A 15,689-nucleotide genomic window follows, 5' to 3' on the forward strand; every position below is an offset into this window, starting at 1 on the left:
ACGTGTTGAAGGCCAAGTTGGACGAGGCTCTGAGTAACTTGGGATAGTGGAAGGTGTCCCTGCCCATGGCAAGGGGGCTGGACCCAGACAGCCTTTAAAGGTCCCTCCCAACCCATTCCGTGATTCTAAGTTGGGAAGAACCTCTCTGCATTCCTTAACTTCATTCAGCTGCTCTGAGCAGGGCCAGCTTCAAATATTTACCTTACACCCAGTCAGAATTTCCTGTGGTGCAACTTGTCATCCCTGTCTCCTTTCACTGTTGGGCACTGAGAAGAGTCTGGCTCCATGTCTCTTTAACACCTCTGCCCTGCCATTGTCTCTGTTGGAAACTTGAAGGTACAGCAGAGGAGAAGACATCAGGCCCTCTGGTAACTTGCTTCCATCATGGCAAGCATTGCTGTTCCGTCCTACCCTTGGTTTCTTCTCTTAACCAGGTATTTTTCTCTCAGCCTTGTCTCCTGCCCCATGACATTTTAATAGTCTTTAATGATGTTTAAGAGCTTTAAAACTCCAAGATGCGGTTTTTCTCTACGGAGCCTCATTCCCTCTTTCCCAATTCATCATCTCATGCTCTGACTATTTACTAATTCTCTTCTTCCTAATACTTTGTTCTAATCCGTCTAGCACAGAGCTGATGTTTTACTGTGCTGCATCTCCCAGCACCCACCCTTTTACAGACAGATAAAACTGTCACCCCTTTCTGGTTTTCTTCTTAAATGACAAGTTACACGGCATAGGCTCCGTCACGTTGTATTTAAGCTTCTTTAGGGCTCACAGATGAATCCCAATGGGTTCGAAGGTTTATTCGCTCCCTCAAATTGTTCTAAAACCTCCCCTGTTGACATTTTAATTCGAAATCATCTCTCAGACCCATCCCAAGAGAAGGTCTCATGTGAGCTCCTCTGTGGCAAGTGCTGATAATGATGATTAATTTGGTTTTTCCAACTGGGCCTATTTTCCACTGAAATGTTTGGCACTGATTGTGTGTCATCCCCACTGATCATCTGGCAGCTCTCTGCTTCTGATGGTTTTGATGAGGTTTTTTGGTTTTATTTGCTTTTATGTCTTTAGCAAATTGTTCTCTTTTTCTTTTTTTCTTTTTTTCTTTTTTTTTTTTTTGCCTACTTTATGTGGATTCTACATTTCATTTATTAGAGTTCAGGCTTTTATCATTTTTCTTGTTTTGACATGCAAGTTCTTTTTAAAGGCTGTCTTTTTGATTTCTAACAGCTTTTTCCCAGAACAGCAAGGGTTGCACAGTGTCTGATCTCTGCAAAGTGAACTAAAACTTTCCAGTTTGAGAGAGGTTCCTTGCTAGTGACTTATGTAGCCAACTTAATTAAGAACTGTCAGGCAATTCTTAATTAAAAGTTCAAGTCTGTGTCATTTTGTCCGGAATTGGTGTAGAGCTGAGCAAGCTGTGATTATTTCACTCATCATGTCTTGCACTAACGCTGCTGTTCTGCTCTCTGGCATCTTGAGCCTTCCAGGATTTGGTAAAACTGAACATAAGGCTGATGATCTCTTTAATCTTGTGCCCAAGTTCCCAGGACTTCCTGATCTTCAGCGTTTATCCCTCTGAACTGGAGTACGGAAAGATGATCACAAGTGATCGGATTAGCCTGGGCTGAGGCTTTTCTGTGCCTCTGCGTGTGGCAGCTCTGCTGAGGCTGCAGGAGAGAGCTCCAGGCACGGGCTTTCTCTTCAGATGGAATCTCAGTTTGCCCAACTCCCTCACCTGGAAGTTGAGAGCAGGTATTGTTATCTCTAACCTCATCAAATTTCATCTGCTGCCAGTGAAGTGAACTTTGAAAGAGGTTTCCGAAGGACAGGCTTTCAGATGCCAACTCTGCTTGCAAGTTCACAAAATAAGCAAACCTGTTTTCTCATCCCAGACCCAGAGGATTCTGTATTTCTCCCAGTTATGCACCATAAGCTGTATTTGGAGCTGTGCTAGCAGTCCTGAGAATGGAAAAGCCAATCAGTGAGAAATGTGATTGTTCAAAACTCTGAAAAAATGAGGTTGTACATAATTAACTGAAGACTCTAAAGACAGTGTTAATTAATGCATAGAATTCTCCATAGGTGCAGCATCCTGGCAGCTCCATTCAGTGGTAAGATGCAGATTTTGTGACATTCTTTACTGTTGTACAGTGACTCTGCAAGCAGTTTCCCAGGCTTAGAGAAATCAGAGTGCAGTCATGCAGTAGAAAACACTTAGGCATGGACTAATGAACAGAGATTAAATGAGTGGTTTCTTCCTTCTTAAGAGAATGCTAACTTTTATTTTCTGCAATGTGTAGAACTGTCCCTGTCAGTGTGTGACTGTGCAGTTACAATTCTTCTGGCTCAGGTACATGAGGTATCACCATCCAGCTAAACCACACCTGTCACTTTCAAAACTGTGTCTGTAAGGTTTGTCGTAAGTTATCTCCAGTTAAAAAGTTCCCAGGGGGCAGCAAATGGAATTTCAGTGAGCTGTCCTTGGAGTCACTGTTCCCAACACTCAGCAGCTGAGGAGCCCCAGCAGGACTCAGTTTGAACTTGCTGGAATCCTTCAGCATCTTAATTATGGAGCATCAGCAAAGCCACGTGCTCCCAGACAGCTCAGCATGCCCTGAGCAGAGTGACCCACTGACCAGGGCAGGGAGAGAGCACAGCAAAATTTCAGAAAACCTGAAATTCAGTTGCTCTGAAGGAGCAGTTTGTGTTGCAGAGCTGCAGCCCTGCCAGGTGCTGTGTGGTAAGCTCAGGTGTAGGCTGCTCATCCCAGGCTGTGACCCTCCAAGTGTGTCTAGAAATGAGCTGGGTTTGGCAGTTCTGGATCAGGGTACAAAGAAATTGCTGTCTTTTCCTTGTCTGCAGATGGGCCATGCCTGGAAGTCTGAGTTGGAATCTCCCATCAAGTCAGAGAACAGTGATTTCCAGTCTCTTCCTGACTGGGATTCAAGCCTGGATCTGGATGTGAGGAGCTGGAGAAATTCTGAAGAGGTGGCCATGGGGAAGCTAGAGGGGAGCAGCCAAGAGAAAGACCATGAGATGGAGCTGAGTGAGCCTCTCTGGAAGGATGATAGTGAAGATTACCAAGAGGCAGAGAAACCATGTGAAAGTGACAATCTTTTCCAGTTCCTCTTGGAGGTAGGGCTGTAGGGATGGCAGGAAGGTAGGCAGCATAGTTGAGGCCCTCCTGAAACATTGGGCTTTTCAGGGCCTCCATCATCCCTACCCACAGAAACAGTCTGGGGGCATGGCAGAAGCTCTGGGTTCACTTTGTCCCCAGTTCAAATCCAGCCTTTCCTCCCATTTGGAGCTCCCACTGCAATCAGGCAGCTGCTTTGCCAAAACACAGCTCACCCTGAAGCACAGAAATGTCTGTGAACTGACACAGTAATAATAACACAGGGCTTCATCAGATTTTGCAAGGATTCCTAAAAATGGAAAGGCGTTCATGAGTGATTGCAAAAATAGCATCTCTGCTGTTTATTTCTTCTCCCTTTTGCCTTCATAATTTGAAGTAATAAATCACTGTCTTGCAGGTAACCCAGATGTTGGAATCTTTCTGCATTAGCAGCACAGAGTCACCGCAGACTCCGTGGGATTATTGTGGCTCGGGGAAGCAGAGTGATGGGGAAGAAGTGAGGTGCCAGGAGAAGACCACAGGAACAACAGTCTCAGGAGCAGAGGAAAGTCAACTACACATCCTGGCAGAAGATGAGAAAGAACACTTCCTGGGAAGAGAGGTAGAATAGTGATGGTCCTAAAAGAGCCTCTGGCCTTGGGCGAGAGATGAGACAGTGAAGGAAACCAGCTCTAGAAGAGATGGGGGAGCCCCAAGTTCTGAGGCAGGAGACAAAACACACAGGAGGAAACAGCAGGGAGGGGAACACAGAAGAAATGTATGGGGGAAGGGTGTTTTTTATGTATGGCTGTGTATCTTTATAAACAGGAAGCTTGTTACAGATGAAACCCTCAGATGTGACTTGGAGGAATTGCTCCTTGGCAGTGTAAAGGTGACTCATGAGAGCTGGCAGGCTGCTCTCAGGTTTAAGGCAAGGTTGGAATACTTGCCTGGTTCTAATTGCTGTGTTTTGCAGCACAGCTTGGCTGGTTTCAGGCCCACGTGGCTGTGCCAGCAATAACCATCTGCCCCTGGGGACTGTCATGTCTTGGAAGCAGGCACTGTCTAGCCTGGGTTTGTATGAGTCCTGTGTTTGGGGGGCTCTGGCCTCCCACCTGCCTGCTGGGTATTCCTGGGAAAGTCACATAGCAATGGAGGAATAGTGCCATTTTTCCCCATTTGTTCTCTTGCGAACTCGGGACACTGGAGACAAATAACCTCCAGGATTTCACCTGTTCAGCCAGCACAGTGTTATTCCCAGCAGTTACTCTGCTCTTAACTGCTGTTACTCCCAGCAACTCCCTCACAGTTCTCCCAGTGGTCACAGCCAAACACAGCACAGTTTCTTTCTGAGAAGTCTGCTTGTGCATCAGATCAGTTGATTCTGAGGTGCCCCTGCACTGTGCATTTTACTGGCAAACCACGACAACAACAGCACCACTCTCATTCCCAGCTGAGTCTATTCCCTGTCATCTTCATGTGGGAGTTTGTGAGGAAACAACCTTGTTGAACTCTAGGGGCTCCTATTATCTGTATCTGGAGCTTTAACAGGCCTGAGGCAATCTTAACTCAGCTCCTGATTGCCCTCTCTACATCCATGACTCTTCCCAGAGAGCAGACAGACACAACACTGGGCACCACTCATCTCCACAGGGTTTGTGTCAGCCAGGGATGGATGTGATCCAAGGGATCAGACACAGCTGTTGCTGGGAAGGTCTGAGTGAGGTTAGACATCCTCTGAATAACAGAGAGCAAGCAAGCTCCCAGCTGAGCCTGGCTGCAGGAAAGGGATATGCAGCAGGCTGTCTTTTAGATAAAGGATTCAGGTGATGGGGTGCCATTTTACATGGATCCTCTGTGCTCTTCAGGGCAAGACTCAAGAGACACCTGGAGAACCTTTAGGTGAGCTGCCTCCACCAGAGATGAGTGCTCAGGCCCTGGATCAAGATGACAGCAACAGCACCTCTGCAGCCCCAGAGCAGGACTCCACAGGCTCTCCCAACATGCACCTGTAAGTAGCTGGTTCTGCTCTCTTGCAAATGCAGCAGAATAGAGTCATTTCCCTTGTCACACTTGAGAACAAGTGCATGGCACAGGTCACATCCAGGAAGGTGAGACAGGCAAGCAGAGCGGGAGGGAAGGAAGTAACTTGTCCTGTCTCTGGATCTGGCAGTATATTAGGGCATTGATCCTAAGCTGAAGTGAGAAGAATAGAAATTAAATAAGAGATTAAATGGAAAACATGTGCTTTCTCAAGTCAAATGGGCCTGGTGTGAGCTGGACATCAGGCTGTGTCAGGCAGTGCACAGCCCAGCATTACCAACCCCTTTGAGCAGCTGCAGGTGTGTCAGTCACATGCAGGCTCTGCCACGTGCGTGATCACTTGGACTGCCTTTCAAAGGCAAACGTGAGGTTTTGGGAAGAGAAACTTCATAAAAACCACCTCAGTGAAGTTCTGAACTGCAGAGTACCATGAGGTTTTCTATCCAGTTTGGTCCTGCTCTTGAGCTCAGCTTTGTTTTTACCTCTTGCCCTGCATCTTCCTGCACTCTGGATGTTGAGTTGTGCATTCTGATGCAGAACGCTCCCACCATCACACTCAGAGGCTTTTTGTAGCTTCATCCACCTGGATGTGATGGGTGCCAGCAGAATTGTCACCTCCTACTTTGTCTCGAGTGTGATGATCTGGCAGTTTCTTCACTCCACAGGCTGCAGCCGAGCTGGAATAACCCCCTCCAGCACCTGATCCTCAAAAAAAGGCTCCTGTCCATCTGGAGAATGATAGCCAGTCACAGGTACGTGGGAGCAGAGGGCTGGATCAACGTGTCCTGAACACACTGCCCTGAGTCCCAGCTCCTGTGTCACCAGGCCTTGTCCTCCCTTCCCAGAGGCTGGCCTGTCTCTCCAGGACTTTGCTTTGGGAACAGCTGCCTGCTGCAGAGCTGGAGGGAACACTGCATATTGATTTCCTCTGCTTAATGTGGTAGAGCCCAAATGCTGCTTCCTACACAGCTGGCACAACACTGGCTGTGGAGGGAGGCCAGCCCTGCTGCATGTTCCAATGCTGTCTCTGGTGCAGGGGCAGGCAGAGAACATTCTTTGTCCTTGTCCCTGTAGGTTCAGCAGCCCGTTCCTGAAGCCAGTGTCAGAGAAACAAGCCCCTGGATACAAGGATGTGGTAAAAAGGTGAGTTTGTGGAGGAAGTGCTTGGCTGGCTGATTTCTCTCTGGTTGTTTTCTGCCTTTGGTTTACAAAGGGCCAGTGGGATGGTTTCCTTCCTCCTTTTCCAGAGTTTGGCTGTCACAAGCATCTCCCACTGATTTCTTTCAGTAAAACTCCCTTCTGGGTAATTAGAACCTGGAAGCTTGCACTGACTCTGGAGCTGGTGGGAATTGTGCCTGCCCTTTGCAGGCATTGCATGGCTGGCTTATCCCAGGCACAGTCCCTGGGCAGGGGATCCAGGCACTGCAGCTCAGCAGTCCCTTCTCCCCGTGCCTGGGGAGATGCCCCCTCCTCACCCGCTGCGAGCGCCCCAGATGTTTCACTCTCAGCACAGAATTGGGTCATAAGAATATTTCCCAGAGAGATTAATGGCATTTTTCAGAGCTGAATCATGTTCTATTCTGGTCACAGTTGTCCTCTCTGCAGCCATTCATTTTCCCATTCTGTCAAAATAAGGGAAGTAATATTTATTCCCTATCATGTTCCCCTTACCAGCATTGCTATTTTTGCTGGTGGCACCATTCGATCTTAAGGGGGTTTAATAGATACCTATTTTAGTAACTTTTCTTTCTCCACTAAGACCTGGACTGACTTCCTGAAGACTAATTACTGCTTGCCTTCTCTGGAGCTCAGCATCCCATTTTTTCCAGAGGTGACTGCTAATGACCTGCCAAGTTGATTGGCTAGCAAGTGTCGCATTGGCTGAACTTACTTTTGTCTGGCTTGGAAGAAAAGCCTTTTTCACTCCCCGCTGTGTGTCTTGAGCAATAAAATTGATGGAAAATAGCTGTGCTTTCAGGGCCACCCTGAAATGAGAACAAGCACATTCATGCAGATCCCAAAGGATGCCTGGCCCTGGGCTGCAATTCAATTCTTCTTCTCTCTGTCTTTTGTAGACCCATGGATTTAACCAGCATAAAGAGGAGGCTGTCAAAGGGACACATTCAGTCCGTGATGCAGTTCCAGTGTGACCTCATGCTCATGTTCCAGAACGCGGTGATGTACAACAGCTCCAACCACCACGTGTTCCACGTCGCTGTGGAGATGCAGCGAGAGGTCTTGGAGCAGCTGCAGGTCTTGGCTGAAGCCCTCCTGTTCTCCAGGGACAGGCTGGAGTGAGGCAGAAGGTAACCAGCCCTGTCTGAGGCCTCTCTCAGTTGAGTAGTGTTGTCTCTCTGGTTCAGGGCATCTCCTGAGCTCAGGGGATGTGCTGCCCTGGCCTTGGGCAGACCTTGTTATCCACAGTGCTGGCTGGGTTGATGGGTTGATCCAAATCAGTTTTTGGGAGAGTACCATGTTGGAAGCCTCTGTTCGTTTTGGGAAAAGTAGCGATGTAGCCCTGCAGGTAGAAGAGTTCCCTGGGATGAAAAGCAAGGGAGAAAATCCCGTGTGTGGCCAGGTGGATGAAGCGGGTGCAGCCCGAGAGGGTGGGTGGCTGCACACTGGGCACCGCAGCGTTCCCGTGTTCTGGTTGTTGTGGTGTTCTGGTTGTTGTGGTGTTGTGTTGTGTTGCTGTGTTGTTGTGTTGGGTCGGGTGAGTCCAGCGTTACCGGCACTGACCACACCCAATAAAGGCCCGTGTTGAAGCTTGTTCCGGCCTGCCTGACACTGGGATTGGGATTGGAATTGGGACTGGGGCCGAAACTGGAACTGAAGGGGGTCCAGAAGTGGAACTGGGAGTGGGTCCAGCCCTGGAACTGGGACCGGGACCGAGACTGGGACTGGGGCCGGGAAAGGCGGGACGGAGCGCGTGGCCGAGGAGGGCGGGGCGAGGTGGTAAAGCGCCGCCTGCCATTGGTCATTTTGGCTGTCTGTCAGTGCCGACGCGGTTGCCGATTGGCTGGCGGGGAGCTCGCGGCTGTGTGTTCCGCCCTCGACGCGCGCGTGCCCCGGAAGCGGAAGCGGCCTGGTGCGGCCATGGCGCGGGAGAAGCCGGAGGCGGCGGCCGAGGCGGAGGCGACACCGGAGCTCTCGTACCGAGAGCAGCTCGACTTCCTGAACCCCATCGCGCAGCCGCTCGCGTCCCGAAAACTCACACGAAAGCTCTACAAGTGCATCAGGAAAGGTGTGGCGGGGGTGGGGAGGGGCGGGGACATGGCGGCGGCGCGGCGCGGTCCCCCACGCTGCGGTTCTCACTCAGCTGCTCACGCCGTGGTTCTCTTGCAGCGGCCAAGCACAAGCAGCTCCGCCGCGGTGTGAAGGAGGTGCAGAAGTTCATTAACAAGGGCGAGAAGGGGTAAGTGCTGCCCTGGCCGCGGGGCCCTGCACGGCCCCGCCCGCCCGGCTGCTGACACGGGTGTCCCTGCAGGATCACGGTGCTGGCCGGAGACACGCTGCCCATCGATGTCTACTGCCACATCCCCATCATGTGCGAGGACAGGAGCCTTCCCTACGCATACGTCCCTTCCAAATCGGTGAGTGCAGGGGCTGGGGAGGAACCAGCCCTGCTGACGGGGAACCCGGTGAGGAGTGCAGGCTGTGACCGGAGCCTGCCTGGGGAGGTGCAGATCCGGTGCCCGAGTAAAGAATTCGGTGTTTGTCCCTGAGCAGAGCACTGAAGGGGATAGGGAGGAGGTGTAGAAGTGTTTCATTGTGGGATCACAGAACTGTTTGCCATGATCGAGTCCCTGCAGCAGCTCCGGGGCAGAGCCAAGACATCTTTCCCAGGCTTCTGTGAGCTGGACCAGCTCTTTCGTAGTTTGGGAGTTGTGGGGGCAGTCGGTGTCTTTGGAGCTTCAGCCCCATGCAGGCAGCGCTGCAGACCCGCTCTGGGGAAGGACTATGGCACAGGAGCCAGGTGCCGGTCCCTTGCACCAGCCCAGCTTGCAGCTTCTAGGAGACAAGTTGGGAAAAAGGTTCTTGGACCCAGCACGAGTCCAGACAGTTTGGGGGTGCTGGGCTGGACAGGCAGAGCGTCCCTGCATTAAACCAGGACATTCAGTGAGCTGGTCCCGAGCTCTCACCTTGGGAAGGGAAAGGCACCCCACGGCCTCACTCTGCTCCCACAGGACCTGGGAGCTGCAGCCGGCTCCAAGCGCCCGACCTGTGTCATCATGATCAAGCCCCACGAGGACTACCAGGAGACCTACGACGAGTGCCTGGAGGAGGTGTCGGCCCTTCCCCTGCCGCTGTGAAGAGCCGGGGGCAGGCTGTACCCTTGGTGGCACGTCCCTGTCCCTCTGCCCGGGGACCGCATGGCTGTTTATGGGGACTCTGCCCAGAGGACTGAAGGGGGGATGGTGAGCACTGCGGGGTGAATAAAGTGTCTGTGGGTTTTTACAACGTGGTCCTGGTGCTCGGGGCGGCGGCTGAGAGGTCTCGGCTTAAAGCACAGCGGGGCCGAGGCTGCCCCGGGAGCCGGCCCGGCCCCGCCCTGACTCACGGCCATGCCCCGCCCGCCGGTACCGCCCTGCCCAGCCCGGCCCGGCCCGCACACCTCCCCCCTTACCCCTGCCCTGACAGCCGGGAGCCCCCCGAGCCCGAGGGAAGCAGAGCAGAGGCCGGGAGAGAGAAATGCGGGTTTATTGCAGGAACGGGGTGCGGGGCCGGGCCCGGCCTTCACGTGGTTGTGCTGTTACACGCATAGAGCAGGGCTCTTTCCTTCCAGGACCTCTGGGCTCCCCCCAGCTCCCCGTCACCCACTCTGGGAGGGGAGACCCCGGCCTCTCCCCCAGCTCAGGCACATGCCCCAGTCCTCTATCCTACCCCAATTCCTCCCAGTGTGGCACAGCACCAGTTCCCATCCCTCCTTGCACAAGGCACTCCCCCATCTCAGCCCGAAGAAAGCTGCACCAGCCACCTCCATTGCACAGCAGTTCCACACTGGGGACACAGAAAGCCCTGGGAGAGGTGCTGGGGCAGCTGCCCCCTCCCAGCAGCACCAGAACTCCTCGGGGTTTCCTCCTCTGCCTCCCCTGTCGCACCACCAGCTCCAGGGCCCTGCTGCCAAGGCAGCCACTGGAAACAGTAGCTGCAACTTCCACAGCAAGGCAGTGGGGTGGGGGACAGGGCGTGAGCTTCTCCTCACAAGACATTAAGTTACTGGGTTGTAGGAACAGGAGCAGCAGAGCAGGAGGGACAGGGAATGTCTCACAGGGCGTTTGGTTTCTGCCCCCATGGCAGAAAAAACCACAGAGCAAACGCTCCTGGACTCAGAGCATGGGGCACATGCAAGACCCCCACCCCGGTACAGATGACCCCCCCGCCCTCCAGAGACCCCCACCAGAAGGGCCTGAAGTGCTGCAAGAAGGAAAAGCTCCCCTGTCGCAATTGGTCCTTCAGCCCAGGGCAGTGCTGAGCGGGGCCAGTCCTTGTGCACACCCTGAGATCGTCCCACTGCAGCAGCAAGAGACCTTCCCCCTTCACAGTCCCACTGGCATCCCGCCTCTCAGATCTTGGAGGACTCCACCCGCTCGATCCAGGGCGAATCGATGCCGACATCCCTGGGCTCCGCCCGCAGCTGCCGCAGCTCCCGCTCCAGCGCCTGGCTCCGGTGGTACATCTCCATGTAGCTGGCCTGGAGCTCCCGCTGGTACCGCAGCACCTTCTCCTTCTCCTCCTGCCAGGTTTTCCTCTCCAGCTCAAAGTTCACAGCCTGCAGCTGGCCCTGACGCCGCTCCCGCAGCAGCTCTGCCCACAGCCACTCCACCTGCCGCTCCAGGGGCTCCGCCGAGTCGCTCTGGAGGCCCCGGCACTTGGAGTCATCAGTTTCGCAGCCAGGGAAGTCCTGGCACGATGGCATGGGGTCATCACCCAGAGGCAGCGAGGTGCTGGGCTCCGGGGGGCTCTGGAAGGAGTCTGCCAGCTGTGCCAGCTGGGAGTCCCTGGCCTGGACCTCTGCCTTGGCCTCCCGCAGCTGCGTCTTCAGGCTGAAGATCTCCCCCAGCTTCTGAGCCATCTCCTCCTGGGTGTCCCGGAGCTGCTGCTTCAGCAGGGAGATCTCGGCTGCCTTCTGGCACACCTGCAGGGCACGGGCAAGCAGTGAGGAAGGGCTGGGGGAGCAGGACCCCAGAGGTGGCAGCACCCCAAGTCGTCCTCCTGGGAGCCCATAAGCACCACACACAGCTCATCCCTCCTGTCCTGTGGCCCCGAGCGACACCAGTGCAGGAAACTGCTGCCCCCATGCTGGCTCCACAGCCAGGAGGGTGGCAACAGGGAGAGAAGGAAGGGGACTCACCTCCCACTTGGTCTCCTCCAGCTTGGGGCTGCCATGCTCGCCCTGGGGCTGCCGGAGCTTGGTCTCCTCGCACTGGCACTGCTGCAGGCTCAGCTCCTCCTGCAGCCGCTTCTTCTCCTGCTGTGCCTTGTAAAGCTGCAGCTGCAGCGCCCGCTGCCCGCGCTGCGCCTGCTGCATCACCTGCTGCAGCCGGGCCATGTACATCTGCTTCAGGTCCTCCAGCTCATCCAGCCACAGCCGCTGCTTGTCCTCAAATGCCTGCCAGCACAGGTGGACACTGGTGAGAGCAGTCCCAGAAGGGACCCAAGAGGTCCCATGATACTTGGTCCTCCCACACTTGGGCATTCCAAGCCCATCACCCACCACGGCAGCTCCTTCACTGCTCCTTCCATTCCCAGATCCCTGCCCGGGGCACTCAGCGCTGCCCCAGCCCCACGGCTCACCTGTGTGAAGGGATCTTCAGTCTCGCTGAGGCTCCTCTTGAGCTGCCGCAGCTCCCCTCCCGTCTCCTGCAGCCGATCCTCCAGCTGCTTCACCGCATCCTCCAGCGAGTAGGAGAACTCATAGGGCGGCGGGGGCTCGCCGGGGCTCTGCAGCCGGCTCAGGGTGGCCATGCTTTTGCAGGACAGGGGCATCTTCTCAGGGGCCAGGGTGTCCCTGGGGCTCCGGGAGACCCTGTCCAAGGAGCCCCCAATGTGGTTGATGTGGCCCATGGAGGCGCTGAACTGGCTCTGGGCAGGCTTCAGGCGGGAGCCGTAGGATGGGAAGCTCTGGATGGAGTTGTGGCTGGAGTCAGAGGCCTCGTCCAGGCTGATGGCGTGGAGCAGGTGGGTGCGGAGCGGGCCGTGCTGCGGGGCCGCTGTGCTGCTCTGCGACAGCAGCGTGTGCAGGCTCCCATTGCTCTTGGACAACTTCTGCCCCTTGGACGAGGACAGGCCCTGCATGGAGACCAGCCCCTTCCCAGCCACCGCCTTGAAGGCTGAGGGCCTGATACGGCACTGAAAAACAACAGCAAGGTAAAGTATGAGCCTCTACAGCCAGGGAGAACCCCCACACTCCCAGCTTCATACCCCCGAACATCCTCAAATCCCCACATCCCAAGCAGGGAGACATGGCTCATTCTGCTCCATCCTCATCCTCTCGCAGACCAGGCCATATTTCAGGACCCCACAGCCTCACCTTGTCGAAGCGGCCACGCTCGGGCAGGGAGCTCTTGGAGAAGTCGGCCCCACGGTGATGCTCCCGGGAGCAGCGCTCGGGGGACCGGTTCTCGCGGTCACTCTCGTAGTCCCGCTTGTAGCAGGCACCCGACACCTGGTGCTTCCGCTCCGACCGCGTCTCCTTCTTGGCCCCGTGCAGGTACCCAAAGAGCTCCCGCTGGCTCGGCCCCTTCCGCAGCAGCCCATCGGGCTGCCGGAGCCCCCGCGAGCCGCCCAGCGGGGCCCGCAGCTCCAGGGGGGACAGATCCTGCTTCTCCACCAGGCTGCCCACGCTGCCCATGCTGCCAACGACGCCAACGGGCTCCGAGGAGAGGTAGGTGCCAAGGACACGGGTGTCAGGCTCACAGGTCACAGGACCCTGTGCTGCTGCCATGGAGAATTAGAGAAAAGCCCAGAACCAGCACTGCCGAGGGAGAGACAGAGTCAGCGATGCCGGGCAGCCGGGACACACCCCCGCACCCCCTTTCCCAGCCAGCCCCAAGGGCCCACACGGGCTCCTGGCACTGGGATGGATCTGCCATCTCCCGTGCAGCTTCCCGGGGGACAGGGCACAGCAAGCACCGGGGCGGGGGCTCCCTGCCGCTGGCCCCGCCATGGTGCAGCGCCTCCTCCCACACCCAGCCCCACCTCCCGCCCGCGGCCGGGGCCGGGGCCGGCACCAGAACAGGCACCTGCCGCCCAGCCAGGCGGGCGAGTTCGGGAGCCGGCAGCACCTGCCCGGGCCTGGCGCCAGCCCCGGCCCGGCGGCACCCAGCCTCCCCGCCGGGACCTCCGGCTCCGGACACCCTCTGGAGACCTCCCCAAAACGCCCCTGTGGATGCCCATCAGCTTGGCTTCCCCGGGGCGCGGACGGGACGGGCACCTCTCCGGCACCACGGGGACACTTCCCGCACAGCATGGGCGGCACGGGCTCCTGCACCTCGCAGGGCAAGATCCACACGGCTCCATCCATCCACAGGCATTCCCACCCCAACACCGGGCATGGACGGTCACCGCCCAGCTGCTGCGTGCGTGCCGGGGACCCCGTGGCCGGACATGGCGTGAGGGCGGTGGGAAGGGGCAGGATGCTGACGGGACAATGCAGCTTCCTGCGCAGGTGGCCGGGGGAGGAAGGATGAGAGGATGCCTTCGGCCTGGGCTCTGGCTCCCCAGCGCTAGGGAGGGGACGATGGCCTCACACCAGTGCAGGGGACATAGCGAGTGTGGCAGGGGCGCGGCAGAGACCCCACCACCGCTCCCAGCCTCGCCGAGGGCTCTGGGGCCGGGTTACACCCAGGAAGCTGCCCTGGTTCTCAGCACCACGCGCCAGGTAAACAAACACCCAGCTTTTAATTGCTGCCACGCACAAACCTGTCTGACAGCTCCCGGCCTGCGCTGTCACCTCCCTCTGCGAGCCCAACACCTGCTCCGGGCATCGGCACCCCACGAAGGGCAGCAGGGATGGACCCTCTGGAAGGAGCCGGGCTGCCTGCGGTGCCACCGGGCGTGCACGGGGATGCGGGACATGGATGTTCCCATGGTGGTGGTGAGGGGGGGCGTGGATGCACATCCAGCCCCCGGCACTGGGGAGCAGCTCGGCCGAGCCCCGCAGCGGCTCCTCCCGGCACAGGCGGCCGAGGAAGTAGGTCAGGTTGTGGGAGGTTTGGGAAACGCCGGGGGAGCCCGAAGGTGTCCTGCCTGCGGCAGGGAGGGGATCGCCCTCCAGGCGCCAAAACACCGGTCCGGCCAGCCCGGCTCCTTCGCGATCTGCACCCAACCCCAGCCGTGCCCGGGCAGGATACGGCTCCAAACCCTTTCGCTTTCCCATTCCCATTCCACCCGGGAGGGAACGGCGGGGTTGGAGGGAGGCGGGCGCGGGTCCCCGCGCAGCCCCCTCCGCGCCTCCCCGCAGCCCCGCCGGAATTTCCGGCACGGAGAAGGCGGAGGGGGCGGTCGGTGCCCGGGGCCGAGCCCGGGACAAAGCCCCGCTGGCCGGAGCGCAGGGGGGGAGGGGGATGGGGAGCGGCGGGGGCCGCCCGGGCCCGCACTCACCATGCCGGCGGCGCTGCGGTCCCGCACGGCTCCGCTCCGCGCTCCTTCCCTCGCCGCGTTTGAACGCGCCCCTCGGCCGCGGCCGCGCGGGGCGGCGGGCGGAGCCGGCACCGGCAAATCGCGGCGCGGGGGCGGCGGGACGGGAGGGGCGGGAAGCAGGAGGAGGAGGAGGAGGAGGAGGAGGAGGAGGAAGAAGAAGGAGGGGGGGCGGCCTGGCCGTGCCCACCAGCGGGGCGGGGCAGGGCTCGCTGGCTGCGTGCGGCGCCGGGACTTGCGCGAAACCCTTCCCCCCAATGGCGGGGAGACCCCCGCAAATCCCCCCAGCTACAGCTCCGGGACCGGCAACACTGAAGCCAGCCGGCCTCCAGTGAGCCGCTGATATCCCCGGATATCGCCCACCGAGAGTGGAGAGACATATTTTGCTTCGTACCTGCGGCGTGGAGAACCGTCTCGGCTCCCTGGGACACTCTCTGCGCCGTCCTCTTGCAGGGCAACCCGGTGTCCCCCCCTCACAGCACCCGCGGGTGGGCAGGAGCCTCACAAAGCCCCGGGGGACACGGTGTACCCCCGTGGGGCTGCCGGCTGGCCTGGCGCCAGCGAGACGGGACACGCTGCATCCCTCTGAATCAGCGCTGCCACATCCTGGCCTGGAGCCGGTTTTGGCAGCCGCAGGGAGCGAGAATCCCGCCACGGGCTGGACCTGGTCACCGGCGTCCTCTGCTCTGCTCCGTCCCACGGCGCGGTGCCCGTCTGTCCCCGGGCAGGAGCCGCACCGTCCCCAGCTCGGCGTATCCGCTGTGCTCACACCCCGGGCCCCGCTCGCTGCCAGCTCCCCCCGCCGCACAGCCGAGTCCTCAAGCTGTGCTGCCAGTGCTCTCCCACACACACACACTGTCCCCGGTCCCTGCTCGCCGGGCTCACA

The 15,689-nt window shown here is 57.6% G+C and overlaps 2 protein-coding genes across 3 annotated transcripts; one reads left to right on the plus strand and one right to left on the minus strand.

Moving 5' to 3' along the window:
* Nucleotides 1-8,247: 8,247 nt before the first annotated feature.
* On the plus strand, nt 8,248-9,622 carry NHP2 (NHP2 ribonucleoprotein). The gene is made up of 4 exons (XM_082291193.1): nt 8,248-8,405; nt 8,507-8,576; nt 8,649-8,754; nt 9,349-9,622. The coding sequence occupies exons 1-4, from the start codon at nt 8,258-8,260 to the stop codon at nt 9,472-9,474; spliced, it is 450 nt and encodes a 149-aa protein (XP_082147319.1). The 5' UTR covers nt 8,248-8,257; the 3' UTR covers nt 9,475-9,622.
* Nucleotides 9,623-9,880: 258 nt separating this feature from the next.
* Nucleotides 9,881-15,475, minus strand: N4BP3 (NEDD4 binding protein 3). Of its 2 annotated transcripts, none has more exons than XM_082291390.1 (5): nt 15,198-15,475; nt 12,696-13,139; nt 11,960-12,514; nt 11,517-11,774; nt 9,881-11,300 (listed from the first exon to the last, which is right to left on the minus strand). In XM_082291390.1, the coding sequence occupies exons 2-5, from the start codon at nt 13,107-13,109 to the stop codon at nt 10,728-10,730; spliced, it is 1,800 nt and encodes a 599-aa protein (XP_082147516.1). In that variant the 5' UTR covers nt 13,110-13,139; nt 15,198-15,475; the 3' UTR covers nt 9,881-10,727. The 2 variants fall into 2 exon arrangements, with proteins under 2 accessions (XP_082147516.1, XP_082147515.1); XM_082291389.1 differs by lacking the exon at nt 15,198-15,475 and adding an exon at nt 14,768-14,891.
* Between the last annotated feature and the right edge of the window lie 214 nt (nt 15,476-15,689).

The sequence above is a fragment of the Coloeus monedula genome (assembly GCF_965178545.1).
Source record: "Coloeus monedula genome assembly, chromosome: 15".
NCBI classification, from domain to species: domain Eukaryota; kingdom Metazoa; phylum Chordata; class Aves; order Passeriformes; family Corvidae; genus Coloeus; species Coloeus monedula.

What these genes read in the sequence shown, in the direction of transcription:
- NHP2 (XM_082291193.1), top strand. Translation starts at nt 8,258, where the DNA reads ATGGCGCGGGAGAAGCCGGAGGCGGCGGCCGAGGCGGAGGCGACACCG. An exon ending in CTACAAGTGCATCAGGAAAG is followed by an intron (nt 8,406 to 8,506) that starts GTGTGGCGGGGG and finishes GTTCTCTTGCAG; the next exon opens with CGGCCAAGCACAAGCAGCTC. An exon ending in CATACGTCCCTTCCAAATCG is followed by an intron (nt 8,755 to 9,348) that starts GTGAGTGCAGGG and finishes CTGCTCCCACAG; the next exon opens with GACCTGGGAGCTGCAGCCGG.
- N4BP3 (XM_082291390.1), bottom strand. Translation starts at nt 13,109, where the DNA reads ATGGCAGCAGCACAGGGTCCTGTGACCTGTGAGCCTGACACCCGTGTC. An exon ending in AGCGTGGCCGCTTCGACAAG is followed by an intron (nt 12,515 to 12,695) that starts GTGAGGCTGTGG and finishes GTTGTTTTTCAG; the next exon opens with TGCCGTATCAGGCCCTCAGC. An exon ending in TGGAGGAGACCAAGTGGGAG is followed by an intron (nt 11,301 to 11,516) that starts GTGAGTCCCCTT and finishes CGTGCCCTGCAG; the next exon opens with GTGTGCCAGAAGGCAGCCGA.